The sequence below is a fragment of the Sander lucioperca genome, chromosome 4, assembly GCF_008315115.2.
Source record: "Sander lucioperca isolate FBNREF2018 chromosome 4, SLUC_FBN_1.2, whole genome shotgun sequence".
In the NCBI taxonomy this organism is placed as follows: Eukaryota; Metazoa; Chordata; class Actinopteri; order Perciformes; family Percidae; genus Sander; species Sander lucioperca.
The window spans coordinates 14,466,168-14,493,740 of NC_050176.1; the positions used below are offsets into that span (position 1 = coordinate 14,466,168).

A 27,573-nucleotide genomic window follows, 5' to 3' on the forward strand; every position below is an offset into this window, starting at 1 on the left:
GAAATGCAAGTATCCAACAATCTTTATTCTTAAGTACCATCATTTTTTAACAGTATAAATAATTAACAGGGAAGAACAGACATGCATGAGATCAATGTAATACAAACCTTAATACCCACAAAAATAAAATGTACTGCAAAGAAAGTAACAGAATCAAAAGTGGAGAGTATAACAAAGCTGATGGAAAAAAGAAACAACGTTCGGACTAAAATTGTGACCATTGTGTAAATCATAAGAAATGAATCCAGGGGTGTCCCAGGGGAGCTCTACTGAGCTGAGGTCAGAACAGAAGGCCAGGCAGCATAGAACATTTTTGTAGTGACCTACGCTTTGCATTAAGGACTTTTTAAAAGGTGACCTGTTATTGTTGTAGCTGGACCTCTTTTTAAGGGGTCAGTACAGCCAAAGTACATGGAAACATGATCTGTGTGGTATCTAGCCTTGCTGATAGTTTTGGTTTGGTTTTGCTTGCTTAGATTATATGCCTGTGAGATTTTTGCCTCCACCCCAATACAATGGAGGTGAATGTTTGTGCTCACAGAAGTTGCTTTAAAAAAAAAAAAAAAATCAGCAACATCTTCTTCCACAAAAATGTCACAGTTACTCTGCATAATCCACTGCTCCCACAGTGAACAGTTTTCGTTGGGACTACTTTATATCAAAGAAATAGGCCATAGTGAGGTCAGTAGATTATCAACTGGGACGCTGTCTCAAAAACTGCTGTTGAGTGTTTTAGATGTAATTTGACAATGCTGTGAACAACCAGGATAGCCTGGGTAAACCCTGATGAACTTCCGGCAAATTTGAGATTTGCTCTGCAAGTCAGTCTGGCGAAGAGCCCATTCAAGCCCATTCCCAATGTCCCCAAAATCAAGGCACCAATCACAACCGCTGAGGCGGGATTTACACCAGTCACAACCGTTGAGGCGGGCTTTATGCAACGACGATAGCGCAGCGACGGCGAGCAGCTTTTTGTTTACATTCAACATGACGGCTACCGAAGCGCAGCGTCACCCGGATCGTTGGTCTGATTGGTTGAAGGACTATCCAATTGCGCCCAGAGGCATTTGAGCGGCATCTGTTGGTGACGCCCCTTTGGAAATGAACTGTCAATGAACCTTTCCCAGACCCACTCTCAGTTACAACTGAGAAGGATCTGGTGTCAACCAGGCTACAACCAGGAGGAATTGGAGGCAAACATCTCAGAGACACAAGTATCTCAAAACCTAGAAAAGTAAAAAATAAATAAATAAAATAAAGCTAGATACCACTGGAAGGAAAAACATTTTCGATAATTTGGGTTGCCCTTGAAGCAAAAGTGCAGCTAACTACCTGTGTGAGCAGTTCTGCAGTGCACAAGTTGTATTCCTGAAAATAGTTTCTTTTTTCCATCAGTAGGTTGCAGTGTTAATTGAATATATTTCAGAAAAAAAGTATTGAGTAGTTCCCCAAATGCAGTTTCTCTTTTAAATGTCCAAACAATATAAGACCAAGTGTTAAATATTTACAAATGACTATTTACAACTCCAGATACATATAGCATATATTCACAACAAAAGTCTGGTTATAACACAACAGGATTGTGCATCAGAAACTCTGGACTGAAGCATGTGGTCTTGATGATCCAGTAATGAATAAACAATGTCCCACAACAGCTGCACATCCCCTGTGCATGCCCAGTCTCAATAGCTCATCTGTTTTCCAGTGGAGGTATAAAGTCCAGTGGTGAGGTTAAATGGGGGAGCTGGGCTGTATGTCTTGAGTTTGCCTCCTCTTCCTCTTCCTCTTCCACCCACTCTCTGGTACAAAAGTCAACATTCATACACAATCGTTTGTCTGTTGAGCAGACAGTGATAGTGCTTTGGGAGTTGCTAACAAACCGGATTATAAAACATTCAAGTCTAAACGCACTATGTAAAAGACCCGCTGTTTACTGAGGCTGTCGTCTTGTTTGTCTGCAAACGCTTTTAGAATCATGAAGTACATTTTCAGTTTGAGTCCCTTTTGTCTGAGAGCTGGGTAGCTATTTTACCACGCTACTTAATGTCTGAATTACTAATACAAATTATTCTAAAATACAGGTGGAAAAAGGCCAATGTGCGCACATGCTCCGAGCGCTGACTTAAGAGAAATGAAAACCCTAAAGTCTACTGTGCTTTAAACAACATCACACTGCATAGGGGCTGGTTAGACCTCACCCGCTGATTAATTAGGCAAATTTTCCTCGCAGCATATTCCTTTGATGTCGCGGTTACGGATTCTGTCTGTTACACAAACCCAGTAGGAGTCAGCGCGAGGGAAGCAGGTCTGGCAGCTGTAGGGTGGAGTCATGGAGCGTTATCTCCACTTTGATTGCTTGGCTTTGTGCTGTTGCTAGGTTTCACATTCATATTTCATGCCATGTATGTACGCATGGGTGTGTGTTTGTGTGTATGCTGTTCAGCAGTGCACACTATCTGTATCCCTCGTTGTTTTGCTGCCCTAACACTCCAGTCCCGTGTAGTGTGTTGGGCGGAGCAGCGGTTGCTCGGAGGTGGTCAGCAGGAGGAGGCACTGATCTTCTCGGAGACGTCGGGGTCGGACTTGGCCACCAGGAAACGTAGGCGACCTCCTCCCAGACGGATCAGATCCACCGCGCTGCAAGGAGCATAAAGGAGGAAGTAAAGAGAGAAAGAGAGTCCAGTTACATGAAGCTCAGCAGAGACAGAGTAAGGGTGACTGTCTGGGCTCGCACCAATCAATCAAAGTAATCAATTGACTTAAGAGGCTGACAGCCATGGGTATGGTTAACATTGTGGGATGACTGCTCACTCTGTCATCAAAGTCAATATCACCCAGCAGTATCATTAATCAGCCACCAGCCCATTGTAAGGGTCACAAACAGCACCACTGGAACATCCTCTGTACCTCTGGTAGTCTGCTCCTATCAGACTGGTCCCGTTCACAGCCAGGATGCGATCTCCGATTCTCAGTCTGCCGTCGGAGGCAGCAGGTCCGTCAGGGATCAGAGTACGGATGTAAATGCCTGGAGCGTTGAGAGGAGTGTGCTGCAGGAGGGAGAAGTGTTAGAGTATGTCCATTATTTAGGTGAGCATCTGGTAGAGCTGATTGACAAATTAATTTATACTGCGGCCAATGAAAATACTTGGCGACTATGTTTGTTTCTTATTATCTGGCAGGTGTCTGTTAAAACTTCTACAGGACCCTTGGAATATTGTGATCAACAGTTTGACTTTGGCTCTAAATCAAGTCTATAAAGGTATAATAAACTGCAGGTAACCATAGCAACAGTACTTCTGCCTCATGCTGTGTTACCACTTAACTCTCGCTGGTAAGAGTATTCAATTTACAATGATATAAAACAGAAAAGAACCAAATCCTCACATTTGAGAAGCAGCAATAAGAACCTGTATTCTTGCATTGCATTTTTGCTTGATAAGTTGTTGATCAGCTAATTTCTAAATTTCAAAAAAAAAAAAAAAAGCTTTTAGAAAACAGATACCAATATAAATACAGCTTATACTCTAGTGGATCTACATGTGAACACATTCATAGAAAATTGAATGAAGATATAATTGAAAGAAAAAAAAAAAAAAAAAAAAAGTTCCTCCAATGTTTTGGTCATCACATCCACATTACTAACTATTCAGTCTAACAGTCATTCCCAAAATGTTGTCACATCAGTATCAATATTAAGGATTTTGTCAATACCAAGCTTTGGAATCTGGCCCTCAATGTAGCTTAAACATGTTTTTGTGTTTTTAACTTATTCTACTAGAAAAAATAGTAAACCAACTGTCACAAACGTCCGTCAACTCACCAGGCCGTCTATGAGTCCCATGCCCAGTCCGTAGGGTCCCTTGTCCAGTTCCACTACAAACACCACACACAAGTCATCAGGAAGGGGAGGGGCGCCAAGGGAGGATACAGGGAAAGGAAACTCACACCCACTAATACACCCTGCAGAGGACACGGACACCCAAATGCACAAAAACACACACACACACACACACCAGACAGGGTCTCGCTATGGGGTTGGACAGACATAATAGATCTTGCTGTGCAGAAGACACACAAAGATACTGAGAAACATGCAACATGGTACAGAGCTAATCTGACACACAAACGTGCTTCTGACAAAAGCCTGCAGATGTCACACTCACTACACTGTAAAGACTGCACAGCAGAGACACTGCTGTCATGTGAGGCACAGAGCTGACCTATGAGCTTTAGCATTTCTACAGAACTGCACAAAGACGACGTGCAAATTTAAAGCTGATTTTTGGCCACTGGGCAATAGAACAACTCCAAAACAACCAGAGTGACCCACAATTCTGATACAGTATGATCAGCATTATCTCCAATTGGAATCACGTTCCAGGACATGGTGATGAATGTATATTTGCTCAGAGTGTTTTAGGAGCTGCTTGCTGCAGCTGAAAACGAGAGCATCCGAGACTTCAACCAAATGTATGAGCTAAGAGGCTAAAAATCTGTATCTGTTGGTGCAGAGTTGATGCTAATTCATTGCTACAAGTGATCCCTTTAACATTCCTTGTAGTCATTCATACCATTAATATAAATAATTGTAATGAATAAATGCAGATATTAGTGAATTTAGAATGCCACTAACATTGTACAGGTGTTATTAATATGTCCTGTTGTCTTTGAAAATGACTGAGTAAAGAAACACAAGCGAGAGACTGAGCCACATAACAGAACATGCTCAATGTTATGTGTCTAGTGGAGTGTAAACATTTCTCACATTGGCCAGTTCCAGTGATAATTTGATTGCAATACCAGCAACTTAATCTTCATGATAACGTGCAACAGTTTTTACGCAGTGTGTATATTTTGTACTAACTAGAAAATGCATTTCCTGCAGATAATGCTTGTGAATGCTGAAAAACTAAATTGCCAAAGCTAAACTGGATTGCTGGCATAATAGCATAAGAAGAAGGTAAAGTAGTTGGAGAAGTGGGAATGGTTTTAATTAGTATGAATTTTATTGAAATGTTGAATAATACCAATAATAAGCGATGCTTGCGTAAGGCGCGCAGCATCATCAAAGACTGTTCTCATCCCAGCCACAGCCTGTTCACCCCACTCCCGTCCAGGAGGCGTTTCGGGTCTCTCCGCACCCGAACCAGCAGGTTCAGAGGAAGCTTCTTTCCTGCGGCTGTCACTGTCAACCTACTGAACTCTTGCTCTGCATCCCGGTGACAATTAACCTACAAAGCCCCCCCACACACACACGGACAATTTGCACTACCCTATCCCACCCATACTGTTCTATTTATTTATTTACAGATGTACATACTGTACTTACACCTATACATAGCCATATTCTACTGCTCTTCATACTATTCATCCTGCACATACACTTATTCTTACTACGCTTATAATGTTACCACACTGCACATACTGTACATATCTGTCTATATGGTTCATACAGAATAACCGTTTTTATTCTGTTTTTCTTATTATATATTCTGCTAATACACTGCATATATCTATATTATTCTTACTACTAGTATAATGTCACTGCTACTACATTGCGCATATCTGTACATGTTGTTCATATTACATAGCCATATTTATTCTGCTCTTATAACACTGCAATATATTTCTTGTCCTTTCTATGCACCACCTGTCTATACTTTGTATATCACATTGCACTTATCTGCTTTTTTGCACTTCTGGTTAGACACAAACTGCATTTCGTTGTCTTTGTACTTGTACTCTGCACAATGACAATAAAGCTGAGTCTAATCTAATGTATCAAACAAAAGTGGAATATTTCAAGTTTTTTTTTGAAAAGCTGTCACTACACTGAATTGCTGGTTAAAATGTATAAGAAGGGGAAGTTGCTGGGGAATGTGGAAATGGTTCTAACTAATAAGAAAAAGCTGAATAATACCAATATTGTATAAAGGTTTTTGTAAAAGCTGATGCTAAACTGAATTGCCGGCTTTAATTTGAATGAAGAAGTAACTGAAAGAGTAATGAATGAGTTAGCAAAATGGGAAATGGTTGGGTCAAATTAGGAAATCTCACTCAGCTGTGTTCAATATTTTCAATGCATGAGGCGGTACTAAATCTGCAATGGAAAATGGAGGACGGGGCACTGCGACCGAGTTGAGCCAAGCCGAGCAGAGCTGGTACTAGCAGCGGGTAAGCGCCAATAGTATAGCATGTCGAAAAAAGTCATGGTATAGTATGACGAAAAAAGTGATAAAAAGTCACAGTATAGAATGTATAAAAAGTCATAGCATAGCATGTTGAAAAAAGTCATGGTATAGTTGCCTTATTCGAAAAAATATATACATATAGTGAGTCGAAAAAAGTCATAGTGTAGGATGTCGCAAAAAAGTCATAGCATAGTATGTCGAAAACTGATAAGAAAGTCGTAATATACTATGTCGAAAAAAGTCATAGTATAGTAAGTCGAAAAAAGTCATAGTATAGTATATAGAAAAAAGTCATGGGTATAGTAGCCTTTTTCGAAAAAAGTCATAGTATAATGTGTCGAAAAAAGGTTTTAAAAAAGTCATAGTATAGTATGCCCTAAAAGTGATAAAAAAAAGTCATAGCATAGTATGTCGAAAAACATCATAGTATAGTGTGTCGAAAAAAGTCATCGTATAGTATGTTGAAAAAGTCATACTATAGGATGTCAAAGAAAGTCTGAAAGAACATGTAAACTCCACAAAAAGGTCAGCCCAGACTGAGGATCGAACCAAGGGTCAGAGTCTGCAGTGTCTACTTGCTGGTGCATTGCTAACCACTAAGTCACCGTGCCACCAGGTGTTAACAGTCATAGCACAGTCATAGCACAAACAAGTCATAGTATAATATATTGAAAAAGGTAATTTTATAGTATGTCGCAAAAAGTGATACAAAAGTCATAGTATAGTATGTCAAAAAAAGTCCTAGTATAGTATGCCAAAAAAGTCAAAGTATAGCATGTCGAAAAAGTCATAGTATAGTATGTCAAAGAAAGTCTGAAAGAACATGCAAACTCTATACAAAAATTCTAAGTCACGCAATACACACCCATTAAAAATACAGAAAAAGCCTGAGAGAAGCACTAAACTTAATACATGAAGGTTTTGCAAATAGTATAAAGTTTGAATGACGTCTGTAGGTGAAAGTATATGGGAGGAGTAGCATTTCGAAGTGGAAGAAGCCTGAAGAGGATTTAAAGATTGCTCCATTGACTTTCAATGCAAAAAGTAAAAAGCTTAACATTTGAAACAGTATAAATGGTAGAAACAAGTTGAATACAAGCACACATGTCCTTAAAGAGCTGAACATTTTGATATTTGAATTGTTTTTGTAGCTGAAAGTATGCAGAAGTAGTAGGCCACCGAAAGTTGTATAGTGTAGGGATGCACAAAACACTGACGAAATTAATTATTAAGCGGATCGGGTATTGGCCAAGATGTGGCCCATCAACATTAAATAAATTAATGTTTTTATAAAATTCTGTGTTTCCGCTATGAAATACATTCACTCAGTAATGACTGGCTCAGTTTTTGGTGCCACAGCAAACTCTGACCTCATGTTATATGTTCCCGCAGTGAGATATACAGATTTTAAAGTTGGGAAAAAGATAGCACTGGTACCATATTGGTACTCAGTATCAACAGTTACCCTGACCTGAGGTATCCGAATCGGAAAAAGTTGGATAGGTGAATTCCCAATATTGTATATAATGAACTGTTTACAACTTAAACTGCACATTTGGGGTGGACAAAATAACAAAACACCTTACAATATGTGACATAGTATAATAGCCCTGCAAAAGTCAGTCTTATTTTTCTTTTTTTAAGAGATGTTGATTACACAGTGGTAATTTTAAGGCCATATATTGTGATGTTTCTGTTCTGGATTCCAATATACTGCTCATGTGTTCCTGTTATTTTGTCCACCTCCTGTAATATTCAGCCTACCCTCCAGTCCGTTGGCGATGAGTCCATTGGTCTTACACTCTGCCACAGTTCTGCTGGTGCAGCCGTTAGTCTGGGTGTTGGGACCTATGACATGCCCTCCTCCTCCTCCTCCTCCTCCTCCTCCTCCATCCGGGTACAGCGGGGTGTTGGGAGGCGTCAACAGGCAGGACGGGTCTGGATTTGCTGCCCGAGTGTGGTGGATGGTGCCGTTCCTTCTGAGGCTGTGTGTGTGTGATTGGCCTGGGGGTCTGTCCCGTCGTCTCTCCTCTCCCGTCTCTGCCGCCACCTCGTCCCCAGGACCCCCAGAGCGAGGACTGCTGTGGGCCGGAGGCAACAGCTCCCTCTGTGTCGGATTGGACAGAAAGACTTAAGGGGACAGTAGGAGGTCTAAAACGAGGGTGCAATGATTAGAAAATGGAACTAAAATAAATAATCCTGTTATCTTTCTCTTACAAAAAGGTTTTCTTGTTGCAGTGCAAAAAAACACTTTGTTCCTAGATAAGTCCAATTTAAGTTGACTTAAGAGATGTATAATTATTTTATAGAAAAATCTACCATTTGACATATTTGTTAGTGTATATCTGTTTCTGTGTGTGTATATACAGTATGTGTACATTTGAGGGTGCAGTAACACTAGGGATTATAGTCTAGTCAGCCGTTCCCACTAATTAGACAGCCTAAAGACTAATCAGATTAACCATGATTTAACCATGTCTACGTTTCTCATGAGTATGTGTATGTGTGTGCGGGTTGGCTGGAGTAGAGGGTTTTTGTCTTTCATTTATGGGATTATGAGGAACTCCTCAACAGCCACAGCTGCTGAGGCACATGGCCTGGATTACTGCTAGATGTGTGTGTATTGCATTTGACAGTTTGGAGTTTGTGTTTTCTGACCTGAACGTCGGGCCAGTCAGCTGTGTTGGTTCCGTTGGAGTGTGTGTGCACACTGGGAGTGTTGGTGTGTGTTTGCATCTTGGTGCGTAGCCCCCAGAGGTAGTGGCGGATGTAGAGCAGCTGTCTGTAGACGCTGTCTTCCACACACTCGCTGTCTAGGTCCACTCTGAAGCCGGAGCTGGGCAGCACTATGGGAGGGTGGTTCTCAAAGCTCTCCAGGAGGTCCACTAAATGCACACAAACTGATGTTAACTCACCTATACACACATATACATCATTAATAAATTAATTAATTAATCAATTGTTTTGTCATCCATTACTTATGATTGCATGGAGAAGTCAATAACAAACAAAGCAAAGTTCAGCCAGTCAGAAACCAGAGTAGCTTCAACTCAGCAACAGATGGCGAATCATGTACAGTATACAGTGATATGAAGCCCTTATAACATAAAGGCTTTATGTTGCCATGAGATTGTCAATTCTACTGGCCACAAAAATTAACTCATACTAACAAATTCACACATGTACCTGTTCTGTATATATACGCCTCATCCTCGCTGCTGGGTTGCCATGTTGGGACGGGGCCTATCTCTCCTGTGAGCTGGTACTGGGTGAGAATCCTGTGCAGCTGGACAGGTTTCAGAGCCGGGTGTTCACTGGACAAAGCTCGCCAACTCAACTGCACACAGAGAAGAGAAAATAATCAGAAGTCCTGGGAGTTTTTTTTTTTTAATAAAGCCAAGCAATCACAGGAGGCAAGACGATGTGCTCCTGGCTAAACCTTGTCGAAGACATCATCAATCAATAGCTGATCATAGTGCCTTGCTTTATGAACAACAGTTCTGTCGGATGTATTTTCAAACAGTAGAGACAATTGATAACAGTCAATCAAAGCTTTCCTGTTCTCTGTTACCTTTTTTGAGGACTACAGGATTAATTATATCAACAGCAATACTTTGTAACTGATGGCCTCCTTAGAAACACAGTTTAATATGCTAAGCTCTGTTTATTCTAAAAGTATTGCCAGCTAGTTAGTGGTAGCTAGCAATCCTGTATACGATTATGGGTGGATATGGATATGTGTGTGTGTGTGTGTGTGTGTGTGTGTGTGTGTGTGTGTGTGCGTGTGCGTGTGCGTGCGTGTGCGTGTGTGTGTGTGTGGTACCTGTGTGAGCTGTTGTGGGGGCGTGGCCAGTATGGAGACAGTGCTGTTGAGTTTGGTAAAGAATTTGTCAGCCAGATGTCCCAGACCAGACTTGCTCGCCCACTCCATGACCATCCGCAAACAAGCCTGAATCTGCAACACCTTCGAGCGCTGGAACCAACCCCGAGATGGACCTATGCACACAAGCACACACGCACACACGCACACACGCACACACACACCAAAGTGAGTGTTTGGATATTTAATCAGAGACACTGCAGTAGATTTTCTATTCTTGGGTGTGTGCATGTCTGAGAGAAAGGGAGAGTAAAAGAGAGGCCGTGTGTGTTATACGACAATACAGATGATGATCATTTTTTTTTAAATAAGTTGATATTGAAGTCAAGGAAACAATAGCAACAGCCACCAGTTGCCTATTCCTTGCAGAATACAAATCGACTGCTGCAGAGGGGCTCAGCTGACAAAAAAAACAGCACACAGCCAGCATTCCTCACTCTGTGTAATCCTTTCTTTCTCTGGATCACATCAAAAGGACTGAAAGGAAGTTTTGTGGCAAGTTAAGCAAGCGATAAGTTGAATTTGTCAATCTGTCGTTCCATTACCTCACTGCAGCTATAATTCCTATTTAAGCTTTCTGAAATACCCCCCAATGTGAGCTCAGGCCTCTGCTGGGGTTTGATACAAACAATGACAAACAACTGGACTAATGCCAACGATACCCGATTGTCTTTACAAATGCTAAAGCAATATCTTTTTCAATATCAATTTTTTTTTATAATCAGGGACTATGTAAAAAAGAATTAATCTCATACAAAGAGAAGAGATTTACAAGATTTAGCTACTAGCTACTTTCCATCTGCACTCAGCAAGTAGTCACAAACACTATGAAATACAATTAATAAAAGTACACACTCCAAGTACACTAAATACAAACTGCAATGTACAATGAGGCCCCAACACTCTTCCAACTCAACGTCCGTACCCACACAATAACTTTCATCTACTTAATGTAGAGCTGCAACTAACAATTACTTCATTATTAATCTGCCAATTATTTTCTCAATTAACTGATCAATTGGTTGGTCCTCATAGTGAAAAATACAGGTGCAATTTTTCTAGATCCCACGGTGATATCTTCATTACTTGCTTTGTTTAACCAACAGTTGAAAACCCAAAGATATTCAAGTTTATTATCACACACTAGTCATCATAGACAAAGGACAAAACATAGAAGTGTATAAAAACCTAAATACAGATACTTTAATTGTCAAATTAATCCTGACAGAACTTGTTTCTTAAAATCCATTACTTTGAGAATTTTCATAATATAAAACTTCATTTTCATTTAACAAAAGAAGCCACAGTTTTCAAATGTTAAATGTTGAAATACAATCTGCGGTACAAGAACTTTGCCTGAATTAAATAGTCTAAAACTGGCAAGACATTTATTTAAGTCAAAGAATTATGAAAAGGGTTTGGACTCTTCAAGTAATATTCAAGACAGTGTCAGGTGCGTGTAACCAAAATCTACAGTCCTAATTAAGTCAGGAGCAGTCTAATCACAGAATAAGTAAATAGGATTATGAATCTGATCAGACAATCAACGTCAAAGTTATTTGGCACTTGACAGTTTACAATACTTTGTGACACATTTTGGTCTGCCACAGAATTTCTCCCTCTGCAACTTAGACATGACAGAAAGCTTCAGGCAGAAAATAAACTGGCAGCATTACTTTATGTGCGCGCACTCACACACACACACACACACACACACACACACACACACACACACACACACAAATATTCTGCCATATGTTTTGGGTGCACACACACATGTAATAGGCTTATGTCTAGGCATACACTAATCTATGTGTGGGGCATCGCAACTGGACGAGACATCACTTAACCTCTTAGCAAATGTGTCATAATGCTTCATAGCAGCTGGTTTACAAACACACACTCACCTTTAAACACAGAAAAGTGATTGTACACTCTCAAACAAACAGTCTGAAAGGTGTCAAAACACACGATCATACAAATCCAGGACAAAGCAGAGCGTCTGCGCCATATTGCACCGCTTCCTGAGTTGCCATATTATCAGGCTAACAGAGTGAGTGTTGCAAAGCGCCCAGTGCAAACGTCAGCGCTACCTGCCACAAACTCACTTCACCGTTACCATGGACACCACCAGTGGAGAAATATCAATGAGCGACAAAGAAGGGGAGCGGTGGAGAGAAAGAGAAAGCCAGACAGACGGAGAGAGGGAGGTGGAGATGAGGAGGGGGACAGGGTAGCCTCTGCATGAATATAAAGGTATTTCTCCTTCTCCCTTTGCCAGACATGTGATCTCTCCTGTCTCCACCGCTAATGAAGACATATGGTGTGTGCGTGAGTGTGTGTATGTGTGGCTAAAGATACGGGGAGGGTGTGGAGAGGTTGCAAGAGATAGGTGGTCTGACATGTGGATATAGCCAGCGGTAAATTACTATTTTCTTTATTTAGACAAAGTAATAGACTATTAGCGAGGTCGTCACAACAACTGGGCGGCCTTCTAGCCTTTTACCCTTCACTCTGACCTTTTCCACTCCCCTCCCCCCCATTCTCTCTCCCCTCTTTCTCTCCTCCATCCAGTCCCACCTCTACTCTTCTTTGTCTCAGCCCCTGATGGCCAGATGGAAGGAAGGAAGGCAAGAAGGAGGAGGAGAAGGGGGGAGAAACAGAATGCAGATAGGAGAAGGGCATTGAGGACAAATATGGGTTAGTCTCTGTCAAAATGCTGACAAGGACACAAGGAAGGACACACACACACACACACACACACACACACACACACACACACACACACACACACACACACACACACACACATACACACACTAACAACTGTACAAATCCTGAGGGAGGTCTAATGGAGTGTGACTGTGCATGCTTTTTGCCCTACCTTTGTCCATTAGCTGGTTAAACAGCGATACATTGGAGAAGAAGAAGAGGTAAGCGAACATCTGAGCCTGAATCTCTGGGTGAACCTGGAAGCCCTGCAAAAGCTCCTGGCCATTCTGAAACACCTGCACACACAGACACACACAGGTGAGCATAGAAATGATGTTGCTCTATTGTTGCTTTTATCTCTTCAGTGAAGCCATTTGATGTTTACACCGAGAAAGAAAAGACTTTAGAGTAATCTGGTTGTGTTTTGTTCATCATTTTATATACATCGCCCAAGTTCCAGCCAGATATATACATTATCTTCTCCCCTTTAATTTAAAACAAATGACCCTTAGGCAGGTAAGCTAGGTTTAAATGTTTAAGCAAAAATCTGAAAGGTCCCAACAAACTTTTAGAACAAAACACAAGGATAAAAATGGTTGAAAAATCTAAAGTGGAAAAAGGAAGCCAGCGTTTTGGCTGTCTCGCCCTTGACCTTGTCAGCTCATATGAGATGATATTTCTTGCTGCATGAAGCAAAATAAAGAAAGGTGTCAACAGTCCACTCTGACCTGTGGACCAAGTGTGTCTCATTCTTAGCAGAACATCTCCCCTTCAGGTGCATCAGTGTGTTTGACAGTTAGGATATTTTGTACACACGCTGATAATTTGCTGATTCATTTCAATAAGTTATAACCCAGTTTAGAAACATAAGATCTGTTTTCTCTATCATTATTTATTGAACTTTGAAAAATTACACAAGTTTCTATTTCCTGTCTGTCACATCAAGTCTTTGTCTTTTTGCCATTTCTATGCATCACCCTTCACCAAAGCAAGATCATGTTGGTAATACTACTAGTGTGTGTGTGTGTGTTAAAATATTATGTTTTGAGACTGATGTCAGAATTACAGTAAAGTCTAAGTTTTTTTAATTTCTTGTTAAAATTCCGAGTTTAGAGACTGAAAAATTATGTTATTTCTAAAATTATTATTTTTTCATAAATATTTCTGACTTATTTTGAAATAAATCCACACATTTTGTCATGTCTCTAATCCTATTCTACACTACTTTAATAAGATAAGGCGTTTTGTTTTCTTTTTGGCACTTTATGACAATTAATAATCAATACAATTTTCATGATCCTGACAACCCTGACTGTACTACAATACAATACAATACATGTGCTTACCTGCAGGACCCTGCGCACAGGTTCAGGAAACCCTACACCTCCTTTCCAGCAGGGCTCAGAGCTGTCGACTGGGAATGGATTACAGTCCAACAAACCTGGTAACACTACATAAAGAGCCTAGACACGCACGCACACGCACACGCACGCACACACACACACACACACACACGTTATGATGGAAGTGATCCGAAATTGCAAAATAACCTTTAACTTATTCATATTCTGACCTCCTCTAGTGATTGCTTGAGAGTGTGTGTGTGTGTGTGTGTGTGTGTGTGTGTAACAACTCAATCAGGTCTTCTGTTTGAATAAGGGTCTGTTATTATTCATCTCGCCCGTTTTTTTAAAAACAAGATAAAAAAAGTCTCGCTCATTAAGAAGATGGCACCGTTGCCGCGGTGACAGATAACCTTGGTGATATAGTAGACACATTGCTGGAAAGTGTACATGATCACTTCTTCCAAGATAGTCATTGCCTCCTCGTTGGCTGATATGGTCGCCGATAGCAACGACTCCTTTGAGCCTAGACACAGATGACAGAGATAGAGACATACTTAAGAGATATATGCTGAGAGGGAGGGAGAGATGGAGCTGCATCACTGTCTACTGTATGTCAGTGTGAGTAATGACATTTCAGCCAAGTTGTTTCCACACTCATCATTCATAATCTGTGTGTGTGTGTGTGTGTGTGTGTGTGTGTGTGTGTGTACCTTGCAGTGTCTCTATGCTGTGTGTGTACGCTGGTGCTCTTTGCTGTATGAAGTAGAGGATCTCGATGGAGTTAGACATCCAGAAGAAGATAGTCTGCAGGTCTGGGATCAAGTCTGAGATACTGAGTAGAGACAAGGAGGCCGGGTCCTGGCTACATGGACACACACACACACACACACACACACACACACACACACACACACACAGAGTGGAGGGTTAAACACAGTTAGATAGACACACTAAACACACTCAAAAACGGTAAATGAGCCCACATGCTCTCTTTCTGTTCGAAAGCGATACTCACTGCTGAGCTTGCTTCTGAGCCAGCTCCTTTGTCCTCTCCTGCAAGGCACACACAAGGCACACACACACACACACAGCAATTAAATGCTCATTAAACTTTTAGATGTTGCGTAGGAGAACCATACTTCATGACGCTATCACTAACCTGCAGAAATAAAATACCACTATCACATTTAACACACTCACACCGACGCATGCTGATAAATACTTTGTGCTCCACTGGACTGAATAAAATAAAAGCTTACTCTATTTATAAGATGATTCCCGCCTCCCTTATTTTTTTGCAACACCCATTTTGGATAAAAGATATAAACCCTTTGAATAAAACCCAGCAGGCCATACCATATTCTGCGTTTCCCGCAGTGTTTTATAGCAGAGGCAGACCACCTAATCTGAAACCACCATTGCTTATATATAAAACGTATACTTTTATAAAACAATACAACACAAAAGAGAAGAGATGCCATTACACACAGCAAATTCTATATATCTAAAGAGTGTGGCTCCTAGTTCATCCCCTGACTAAATTGATGCATCAGGATCTGGGTTTCCTGGGGGAGACCCTTTATATTTACAATCTTCTAAATGCATTTATTTTAAAGTGCTCATATTGTGCTTTTTGGCTTTTTCCCTTTCCTTTATTGTGTTATATATCTTTTTGTGTATGTTATAGGTTTACAAAGTGAAAAGGCCCAAAGTCCACCCCAAAGGGACTTACCATCTTCCAGAGAAAACACTGTTCACAAACAAACAGCTCTATTGTAGTCCAGCCTTTAGTTCCGTGACAAACGTGCGTCACTTTGTGACACACGTCATAACGCTGGCCTAGCTGCTAGCGTGGCACTCCCTCATACTCAACTGACAAGCTAGCAGTGCTTACTGCGCATGTGCGACTCCCAACAAAGATGGAACAGAAGTGAGATGTCTCACTCTGTAGCTAAAACAGAGAGCTCAACACACAGGGGGAAAAGAGGAGCTGCAGCAATGTGCAGTACAACAAAAATATGGTGTTTTTTGAAAATTAAACCACATAAACCTATTCTGGTACAACCTCTAAATACAATTATGAACCTGAAAATGAGCATAATATTCAAATAATAATACAGAGTGTGTGTGTGTGTGTGTGTGTGTGTGTGTGTAATCAGTACAAAACATGTGATATGCTACCCTTTTTAACTATTCACCTGACCAGACATGGCTGACCCGTATCTCCACGAGGTCATCTTAAGTAGAGACCAAAGTACCACAGACACAGAGAGACAGACAGACACAGAGAGACAGACAGACACAGAGAGACAGACAGGGTTAGGCAGACACTGACCCATGCAATGGTCTGGATTCGCCGGACTATCTTGAGCAGCAGTTTTCCAAAACTCCCAGGTGGAAAGGTCGAAGCAGAGTGTTGTATGCACAGACACAGCAGGTAGGCAGGTGTCAGCTTATGGTCATCTCCTGAGAGAGAGAGAGAGAGAGAGAGAGAGAGAGAGAGAGAGAGAGAGAGAGAGAAAGAGAGTTTAAAGGGTCAGTTCACCCAAGTTATTAAAACGTTTTTTTGTTTTTTTTTTATAAAGTGATATAAATGAGAACATTTACCTCTAGTGGTATCTATCTAATCATGCAGCTCAAAAAAAAAAAAATCACTTGAACTACTTTCGCTCGAGGAAAAAGTCCCTATGAAAACAGCTGACATTGAGGTCTGTGGATTATTTGCAGTAACAAGGACACTGATTTTGGGAGATGTTGCTTTTCATGGACACTTCTTCCTAAAATACCCTTATAAATACCCTTTGACTACAAAAAAAAAACAATAGTAAAAAATACTGATGAATGAAATGGGACTGTTTTGCTGACAGTGTTTAACCATGTTTCAATACTAAGCGTTGACTGTGCCCAAATCCCTGTGTAATAAACTGTACGTGTGTATTTGTCTGTTTAGTGACAACTTTATTCTATTCTTCTTCTTGTTGTTCTGCATCTCATTTCCCCTGATACATAAAAATGTTACCAGATATAAAACTATAAAAAATGTATAATTTTTTAATGCTTTGGGCACCACAAATTCAATTCCATTCACCTCCACTGTATTGGGGGGACGGCAGAATGTCGTCAGAGACGGATTTCTCAAAACCAAAACTATCTGCATGGCTAGATACCACTAGAGGTAACTGAGATAAAAACATTGCTTTGTATAAGTGAAACGGCCATCTTATATCTTATCATATTGTATATCAGCACACAGACCTCCAGGTTCTATGAGAGACACAATCCTGTTCAACAGCTGGTCTTCATGAGCCTGGTCAAAGTCCAACTGTAGCCTTCTTTTCTGACCTCCTCCTCCTCCTCCTCCTCCTCCTCCTCCTCCTCTTCCTCCTCCTCCTCCTCCTTCCCCTCCTGACAAACTAAGGGGCCCTCCCGCTACCGGCCCCCCGCTGCGGGGTTTTACCAGGTGAGGTTTGAAGCTGCGTCTGACTGCAGGACCACTTGACACTGCTGCTCTGTCCTTCAGCACGGAACCACACATCTTACAAGTCTGAGCGCTGCCCTCTCCCTCCTCCACCCCTGCATCGTAAAGCTGCCCCAGGGAGCGAAGGCGTGCCAAGGTCTGAGCAGGCAAAGGCTTAGCGCCTGTGGGGTCCTTGTACAGGAAGATGTAATGCGCTCCGAAGGAGAGGAGGTCACCGTGTCGCAGCGTGGTGGAGCGCTCGCAGCGGGAAAAGTTCACCAGAACTGTGGCGTGGAGCACCGGCTCAACTGCAACACAGGACCGCTGGCTCTCCCCCAGCTCCTCTCCCTTGTTGTTGCTGTTGGCATTACGACGGGGTGCAGGGACTCGGCGCAGGCGGCAGTGGAGGGGCAGGATGTCAGGAGAGAAGAGGCAGATGTTGGGGCGAGCTGATGGAGTCTCCTGACCGACTGTGTGCTGCTCTCTGTTCAGCAGGTACACCAAACAGTCCTGCAACACACAGCACGATAAATATCACACAATCAGATGTATTGGACATCTCCAACACAACGCTTCTTCCCTATCCTCACCTGCCGATTGTAGCCCTGTAGCAGCAGGAGGTGTGGGGATTGGTAAAGCGAGTGCCTCACCCCTCCTCCTCCCTGACTCCCCTCCTCTTTCCTCTTGCCGCTGGAAGCCGCCTCACGTTCTCGACCCCTTAAGGGACCTGGCAGGGTGGAGTAATAACGCTTGGGCTCATCTCCGACTCCCAGCTGCAGGCACACGCACAGAAACACACAGGATTTCAGGCAGGCTGGCAACAGCTCCATGAATAATAATCAGTTGTCCTGACTAGGCTTGAGTGTGAGGCCACACCTGGTTGAGGCTGGTCTCGCTGAGGCTGCGGCAGAAGGAGGAGTTGCTGGACCGGGGCAGGGTCAGCGTCCCCTTCGCCCTGTTCCTCTGGAGCTTACGAGCCTGAGCATTAATATCTACAGGAAGGCAAAGAGGAGGAGTAAGAGAGTGAAAACATGGAGGGAAAGGGAGAACATTAGGAGAATAATAAAAAGGAGCAAAAGGAAGAGGCCGAGTAGAGAGAGAGAGAGAGAGAGAGAGAGAGAGAGAGAGGTTGAGGACACAGAAGGAAAGGTGAAAATAAGAAGAGAGTGTACTGAAACATGACATGTGCATTGTTAGCATGTATGTTTGACTCATGAGTGAAGTCTGGGTAAAGTACAGTACATAAGTGCATAACAGTCATGTGTGAGCTAACTGGAAACTAAGTACAACAAAACAGTCAGATGAAGTAAATGGTGCTGGATGGAGCAGCACATGTGGCAGACAACATTGAACCTGATGAAAGGTGAGTCCAGCACTCCTCATGACTTTAATTAGAGGAATTTGAGGCCATGCAATGGCTCTGCACGCACACACACACACACACACACACACACACACACACACACACGCACACACACACACACACACACACACACACACACGTAGAATCACTGGCAATGGGGGTGGCGCTGGTGACAACGCAGGTAGAGGTGGTCTCCATGGCAATGACTGACAGCCACCCTACCTGAGGCCAGTCCCCACCTTTAGAGCTGGACTGTACCGCTCGACCAGACCGCAGGGGGGAGCTCCTGTGTTTGCCCAGCCCAGATCGACCCATTAGAGCCGCCAGGAATTGGGAGGTTTTGGGCCCTACAGCAGGGTGGGAGGGGTTAGGGAGGCAAGGGGGGGGGGGGGGGGGTAGGCTGAGAAGACACCCCCTCACCAAAACACCACGCACAGAAAACCCCCATATACACAAACGCCATCCGCACACCACAAGACACGCATGCACCGTGGAGCAAAATAGAGTCTGTGGTGCTTCTAGTGAGTCACAACAGCAGTTAGTAAGGAGAGATACAGTTAAAGGTGTGAGGTACAGGATTTTCACCTTGAACATATCACTGTCAAATTAGTAAGATATAGTATTCAGTCAGACCAAAACTGCCTTTTTTAATTACAAATTATAGCCTATATTCCGCTTAGTGCTTTCATTTGGGTCAATTTGGGTGTTTTTGATTTGATCATAATTGAAATCAGCAAAATTGGGAATGTACATTGTATCATAGGAGGTTGATAATACAATTAATTTGTCTGTAATGTGTTCATGTATTTAATGAGAATCCTACCGTACCTTTAAAGTGCTATCTCACTGTAAAAAAAGTGTGTGTAACAATACACACAATTCACACATGTGCATGCACGCTCACACATACACCAGGGGAGAAAAAAAAGACAACAAGTGAGAGACAGAGAAGTAAAGAGAAAGTGACTCCAGGGTGTGTGAGTGAGTGAACACAAAAGAGAAAACGTTAGTGTAAAAATGAAAATATGTGGAATAATATGTATTCAGGAAGCATTATATTTTTGTTTATATTTTTAGACACATTGTGTAACTGACATGTCTCTAAGAACTGAGAAATGCTTTTAAAAGGAAAAGCTGGTGATAATCTTTTTTTTGTTATTGTAAACAAATCCGGTGAAAAGACGAAAACCAACTATAAACTGATTCTATTATCAAGTATTGTCTCTGTTGCCAAAGCCTGATATGTTATACCTCTGTGTCATAGAGCTGTCCACAAAGTGTTAGAAACACTTTGTTGCACTGAGTAACATGTTCCTTCATTACAATGACTACTGCAGTTTATTTTGAGTCAATCCAACATACATAGTCCTGCTGTAAATACTCACTAGCACACAAAATGTATAGTAATCCGTGGTCCCCACCAATTAAAGGTAGGGTTGGTAACATTTTCCAATATACACTTTTTAATATATTTTTTCAAATGGTCTTTACACCGCAATACCTATAAATAACTTACGGGCTCTGAAAAAGGAGCAAAAACGATCCATCATCTGTAGTTGCTGTAATCCTGTAAAAACTCTAACCAATCAAAAACATTCAGGTTGATAATAAATAAAAAGGGAAACTATGTAAATTGTGTAGTTGTTTGTAAAATGAAGTAGTTTATATGAGTAGAATCCCAGTCCTTCCTCTGCTCTGAAGCAGACGCAGAGTGGCGCCTTGCTTTGAAGTGGTGCTTGCGCACGTTTGTTTGGGAGGGAGCCAGAGAGAAAGGTTAGACACAGCCCAGAGGAGATGCTACTTTATCAATTATGTGCACAACAACATAACATCATGACTTCGCATAAACATACACGCCACTTTCCTAAAGCCAAGTGGCATGTTATCTGTACGCATTTTGAACTATCCGCGTGTATGTCTACGCTGTATACAGTTGACGGCAGTCTGCAACGTCAGAACGTAGCCACGTAGCGTGTTATCGCGAGGCTACGTGTTATCGGGACGCTACGGTTGGGTTTAGGAAAAGAAGAAACGGTTGAAAAGAAGAAACGGTTGGGATTAGGAAAAGAAGAACGGGATTGGGTTTAGGAAAAGAACAAACGTGGAAAGGAAACATCACACGCGGGACACAAAGGAAACGTCACACGTGGGACGCGATCCCTGCTCTCCTGGGTGAAAGTCCTGCGTTTAACCCATCCTCCCTACGCGGATTTTGCGCCCTTTCATACAACTCGCTACGGCGTAAATTCACACGCAATCGCAAGGTAATGTAAGTCAATGGAGGCCAAACGGTGTTGATAAACATGCTTAAAACCGAGTATGCGTCTTGATAACACGCCAATAATGGCATACGAATTGGCGTGTCATACATACGCCATTTCATGAGATTAAGACACTACTACTAACACTGAATGGCCCTTCTAAAAAACAAAACTATTTTATTTGTGACAGACACAGACAGTGTAGGGAAGTCAGACAGCTTCAAGAAATGGTCGGCATCAAGGGTTTTTGGTCAAGAAAAAAATAGAATAACACCAACCTTTTCCTTTTTCATGGCTTGGTGGTTAATATTGTCCTGTGTCTTGTCAGAAACGTGTGCGATAACTGTATTGTGCAACAATAATAATAAAAAAATATATATATAAGAAAGAAAGATGTTTGACTGACTCTCTGGCTACCATACAAGTTGCCATAGCAACCAGCAAGCCGTGGCATGCTTCATGAGAGATGTTAGTGTGGCTGCAAAGTGCAAAGTGTGACTGCGAGGCTGGAAATACTTGCTCCATCTCTCTGAACACTGTTGTACACTAACTGTGTGTTTATAAATGGCTTCAACATGATGCACAGGGGGGAGTGTGTGCATGTGTTTGTGTGTGACTCGCAAACCTTGCAGATGTAAAGTCATAACAGTAGTTTTAATGAGTCTGTGCAATTTTTTTTACACATTATCCTTTGACATCTATCAACAGAATGAAGTGAATGTCTCCCGGAAACAGTAATATCACTTCAGTGTACACAGTTCAAGTGTGACTCAGTACAGTTTTGTGCAGGTACTTGATATTGTGTCTGTAGTAGAAATGTGTCATTCATAAAAACACTAGAATGCCCACACCCATCCACACCTCCGGTCGCAAAGGATTCAGCTTTCAATCAATCGACCAGCTGTCCATGCATTTCCAGTGCACGGTTTTGTGTGGGTGCATTTGTGTGTGTGTTTTTCTTTAAGTGCTCATTTGAACTTGCAAGTGTGTGTGTTTCTAATAAAACCCTGCCTTTCCACAACAGCACTTCCACATGAAGAAACTCTTGTTATCTGCCAGGAACAATATCTTCTCTACAGGATAATAACTGTGACAAAAGCTCTTATTCTGCACACACTGTGCACACACACACACACACACACACACACACACACACACACACACACACACACACTGCAGAGGAGGTAACGAGCTGTGCTTTTCTGCTGAGTTTCAAGTCAAGAAAGGAAGGGAATTAGACCAGCTGGATTGTGTGTGTGTGTGTGTGTGTGTGTGTGTGTGTGTGTGTGTGTGTGTGTGTGTGTCCTTACCAGCAGTGATGGTGTCCTTCTCCTTGGCGTTGAATTCCTCCACCTCTGCTCTCCTGCGCAGCTCAAATCTGCGAGCGTGTCCTTCTCTGGGTTTCCAAAGCTCTTGGAGCAACAGTGGCTTTTCATTGTCCCCCATCGCACGCAAACATTCAGTTCGCCAACCCCCTCCTCCTATCCCGCCTCCCCCCTCTAAACGCCCAATCACGTCACATAGGACGTAAGAGTGGGCAGCGTTCTTGTTGAGAGAGTAACGCTCGAGTGCCTCTTTCACCAGCTCCTGTGCACTAGAGTGCGGCGTGGCCAGGACGCTCTTGTAGTTGGCACCGGCACAAATTTCATCTCCAAAAATCTTTAGCACCCCAGGGGCTGAGCTCTGCGTGGAGAGTTCAGCAGGGTCGTCTGCCGGTCGCTCTGGGGGTTCAGTCGTCGAGCGCCGATCCACACGAGTGTTTGTCCCAGTTTCTACTGGGACACGGTCTCTGTAACTTAGAGTACGGTACAGGACCTGGTGAACAGACAAACAATACTAAATGCACTGTAGGGCCACTTTATCACAGACATTATTTACAGTATATGTTTCTTGCATTGTTTATTGAAGGGTCAGTTCACCAAAATGCGCTGAATTTTGTTTCCGGTGCACACGCCATTGGAAAATTACATTTAAATAAGACAAAGTGTCTTCAGCCATGCTAGCAGCAATGTGAGGCTGTACTCAATCACAGAGAAGCTTTGAACTAAATGTGATAAATGCTAACATCAGCATGCTCACAGTGACAATGTTAACATGCTGATGTTTTGCAGGAACAGTGTTTACCATGTTCGCCATCTTAGTTTGATATATAGATAGGTTAACATAATATTTGCTAATCAGCACTTAACACAAAGTAAAGCTGAGGCTGGTGGAAATGTCAGACCTGCAGGTATTTGGTCATAAAAAACAAAAGTGACTTGATGATGGTGCTAGTGGGGGATCACCACAGTTGTTACAGTTCATCCTGAGGGGTGAACATGTGTGTGTCTACCAGATTTATTGGCCCCAAAACCACAAACGTGAACATTATGGTGGCGCTAGATGAAAAAATAGGCAACCGCTATTCCTAGAGTCATGATCCTAGCTAGGGGCTAAAAATTGAACGACAACACGTCTTTCCAAACACAGCATCACATACTGAGTAATCAATTTAAGATATCGCAAAAACAAATAAAGTCAAACTTTCTACATTGGCTGTATACCACCAGAGACAAGTGAGAAAATGTTTGTTGATTTTGTAATTTTGGTGAACTGGCCCTTTAAGGAATAGGTATTATTAGGTATAGTGCAGTGCCAAGCATTTCAGCAAAAACTGTATTAATATTTGCTAGAGTGTGTTTGTTTTCATCATTTAATTTGACCTTTACTCAACTTAGTCTCTTGAGATTAAGACCAAAATGGCAAAATGTGTGTGTGTGTGTGTGTGTGTGTGTGTGTGTGTGTGTGTGTGTGTGTGTGTGTGTGTGTGTGTGTGTACCTGTGTGAAGGTCCTGCTCTGGCGTTTCAGGCGGCTCTTGGACGGTAGGGACATACTGGCCCCAGAGGAAGAACCGTAGAACATGATGCTGCTGTTGGCTTCACAAACTCCACAACTGGTGAGCAAGGAAATATTTATTAACATTTTAAATGCTTTATTTGAATCCATTTTAAAGGATTTGAATCCATCTTAAATGATTCAAATATTTACACCCACTCAAATGCAGAAAGTCCATGCATAAAAAGGTGATGATGGACTCACGGCTACATCTTTACACTTACTTGTGGAACATTTGTAGATCTGTAAGGTAAAGAAAATCTCCCCTAAATCTATTATGTAAAATCCCCATAAACAGACAATGATAAATAACCCAAACTGTATGCACCTGGTGAGTACAGTACCTTGATACTATTACGTATTGTCACTCCGATGTGCAGCAGCAGGTTTACAGTTGAGGGTCAGATGCTTTTCATTTCACTGTCACCTTTCACACTGGAGAAGAAAACAAAGAACGATATTAATGTCAGTTTACAGCAAAACTGAAGAGTTCCTGCTGACTTCCTGATCATTGAGGTTAACTTTTTTTCCCACATCCACAGGGATTCAGATAATATTGCTGTGGCTTTTTGCTTTTTAATGATTTCTTGACAGAACTCAGCAGTTTTAACACCAGAGTCAAAATTGCAAATCAACATCATATTACGTAATGCTTGCCAAATACATTTTTTGACTGAGTTCAGGGCATAGTACAGCTTAGATTCACCTGCAGATAAAAAGTGGATTTTGTTTAGAAACCAACTTTTCAAAAATCCAGTTTGTCTGTACTGTAGTAGATTACTGACACATTATACATTCACATACTGACCTTCGCCTTCAGAGAATGCATTTAACCAGTGTCTCATCTTATCTTTTAGGACTCACCACTAAATTTTAATTTAAAATGTTGGCTGATCTTTACCAACAATGGAAAATATGACATTCAAATCCAGCATTTAATATACTACATAATATGATTGGTTCATTCAATTCTTTAGAAAATGGAAAGCTACTTTGCACTTCTAAAATGCACAAACTTGGTTTTTTCGACAAACTAATGACTCATTTCTTTACCAATCTTCTACCTATTATTTTTTTTAACCATGTATTATTTTCTTTATAAAATGACAGAAAGTATCAGAAAATGCTCATCAATGAACCAGAGCCCATGGCGACGCCTTCAGATTGCTTGTTTTGTCCGACCAACAATCCAAAAAGACCAATTTCTTTATATATATATATATATATGTGTATATATAACACAACTGTGTTGCATTGTTTCCCTTACAAGTGCACTGACTGTTTATCCATTAGCGGTCTTGTGAAAATATAATCATTGCAACTGATTGAATATATAAAGTGAACAGAAAATAACACTGTCTGCCTGTATCTAGGTCATGCATTTCATCTCAATAAACAGGTGTGTTTCCAGTCCATGTCCCTGCACAAGGTAAGTCAAGCTTCACTCCAGGCTTTGCATGAACTCTTTTGACCAATGAAGACCTTTCATGCAGGTTACATTAGGAAGCAACTGAACATTTGACAGCAGCAGATTTGTCAGCAGATGAAAGCATCTCATGCACGTCTGTTTTGCTTGCAACTTGTGCAGTTGAGTTATCCACCTATACTATGTAGGCTATATAATTTCCTTTCAGCAAATATTTGGCAGGCATCCGAAAATGTGTTGTTGTAGTTGACTCTGCAGGCACTGGTGGGATAACGTGACTATTTTAAATGCCTGCTAATCCACAGTAATCTGGCTACTTGGCCGCAGTTAACTCAATCCTGAGACCAACGAACCCCTCCTGCGTCCACACAAGAAACTGAGAGAGAGGCCTACATTTTGCATTGGTCGGTTGTGTTTTGTGACCCAGGAGGTAGTGTTACATTTGGTAATCATGTCACACACAGACTACAACTTCTCCGCCACATTTTTTTTTACTTGCTGTCTGTCCTTGTCTAAACAGCTAGAAGGTCAGAAATAAAGACTGCGTTGAGAATATTTTTTTAACACCTTTAAACCGGCTACATAATATTGTAAGGAACTTGTGACTACTATGGGTCTGCCCTTTCTTTGATGTCCGTCCGTCTGTTTACGACTTTGGACTCAGCGGTCGTCAGTAGCAACCGCCGTAGCAACAAAAGGCAGGAGAAAATCCTCAGAAATTAATCCGCTGATGACTCGCCAGGCGCGGCACTAAAAGCTATACAGCCCCGGCCCCTCGCGGTCAGCAGGTGTGTCTGTCTAATGATTGTAGTCGAGCTCATCACACACAATGAATAATCAATTATCGTGAACACTGTTTCGACACGTGAACAACACTCAACAACAATGACAATAAAATTGCTGTTTTTAAACTATGAGGATGGTAAAAGCTGTGGCGCATCTGCCCGTTAATAAAATAGATCCTGGAAAAGTTGTGTGATTCCAGCAGTGACAAGCCCAGTCCCATGAGGGCTCTCCTGGGTGTCTGTTGCGTTGGTACTCACGCTGCCTGCAATGCGTGGCTCCATAGTGCTGGGGAATCCTTCTTGGCTTCTCTGTCATTCCGTCTCCCTTAAAATCCCCGGCAAAAATAGGGGGGAAAAAAACCCTGGCGAGCAACACCCAGCCGTCCGGGGCTGCCACGCACATTCCCCAAAACAGCCCGTTAACTTGGACGACAGCCAACCGCTGAGGGCTCCTGTTTCTGTACGCACATCTCAGCCGAGTGTCCAGCAATGCCCGCTGCCTCCGGCAACCGCATTCCCACATCCACAGCGGTTCACTGCCGAGTCGCGACGGAAACACCCGAGCTCTCCGCGCTGCCTCACCTCGGCGCACCTGCTCTGGCAGCCGAGTGTACGGAGACACCGCCGCCTGGCGGGCACCGGCGGCACAAGCACAACATGGAGGCTGTGGCAATGGGCAAAATGGGGATCCAAATCATTTAATAGGCTAATAATGGAAATATATTTATGAAATAAATAATAATGAAATAAATAGACAAAATATAAAGTATAACCATGAAATTCTGTGGTAATTCAATGAGGTCATTATTATAAAATATTCTTAAAGAAAAAGAAGCAGGCTATTAATCCCTCAATGGGAAAATGTATGTATTACATTTAATTATACGTTTCTTTATTAAAGGTGATTTATTTATTATATTTATAATTTACTTATTTTAATAACTGAATTTATTACAGCTTAATTTCAATTTATTTTAAGCAGTTCTTACAAAGTCCAAAACATTTTATAACAATAATTCATACTTTTTATTGAATTACAATTTACACTCTGTCACTACGACTGCGAATGGTGGACAGGCGCCCTGAGCGGTTAGGGGGGGTTTGGTGCCTTGCTCAAGAACACCTTGGCAGTGCCCTGGAGGTGAACTGGCACCACTCCAGCTACCAGTCCACATTCCATACTTTGGTCCGTACGGGGACTGGCGACCCTCCGGTACCCAACTCCCTATGGACTGAGCTACTGCCACCTCATCTGATTGAGCTGTTTTAAAACGATT

At 42.0% G+C, this 27,573-nt stretch overlaps 1 protein-coding gene across 5 annotated transcripts; it reads right to left on the reverse strand.

Moving 5' to 3' along the window:
- Window positions 1-1,186: 1,186 nt before the first annotated feature.
- On the reverse strand, window positions 1,187-26,934 carry radil (Ras association and DIL domains). 5 transcript variants are annotated; one of them, XM_036000844.1, is made up of 22 exons: window positions 26,555-26,934; window positions 24,430-24,520; window positions 24,310-24,328; window positions 24,029-24,143; window positions 22,521-23,025; window positions 19,189-19,296; window positions 18,463-18,578; window positions 18,177-18,359; window positions 17,385-18,096; window positions 16,465-16,595; window positions 15,145-15,182; window positions 14,840-14,991; window positions 14,540-14,652; window positions 14,130-14,246; window positions 12,956-13,079; window positions 10,015-10,187; window positions 9,378-9,528; window positions 8,850-9,076; window positions 7,956-8,298; window positions 3,821-3,873; window positions 2,908-3,047; window positions 1,187-2,637 (listed from the first exon to the last, which is right to left on the reverse strand). In XM_036000844.1, the coding sequence occupies exons 3-22, from the start codon at window positions 24,318-24,320 to the stop codon at window positions 2,538-2,540; spliced, it is 3,612 nt and encodes a 1,203-aa protein (XP_035856737.1). In that variant the 5' UTR covers window positions 24,321-24,328; window positions 24,430-24,520; window positions 26,555-26,934; the 3' UTR covers window positions 1,187-2,537. The 5 variants fall into 5 exon arrangements, with proteins under 5 accessions (XP_035856737.1, XP_031145373.2, XP_035856735.1 ...); XM_031289513.2 differs by having other exon boundaries at window positions 3,821-3,960; XM_036000842.1 differs by lacking the exon at window positions 24,310-24,328 and having other exon boundaries at window positions 3,821-3,960.
- Window positions 26,935-27,573: the final 639 nt, after the last annotated feature.

Coding starts and splice junctions, on each gene's coding strand:
- radil (XM_031289513.2), bottom strand. Junction 15,183..16,464: donor GAATCCAGACCATTGCATGG/GTCAGTGTCTGC, acceptor TGTGCCTTGCAG/GAGAGGACAAAGGAGCTGGC. Junction 14,653..14,839: donor CAGCATAGAGACACTGCAAG/GTACACACACAC, acceptor ATCTGTGTCTAG/GCTCAAAGGAGTCGTTGCTA.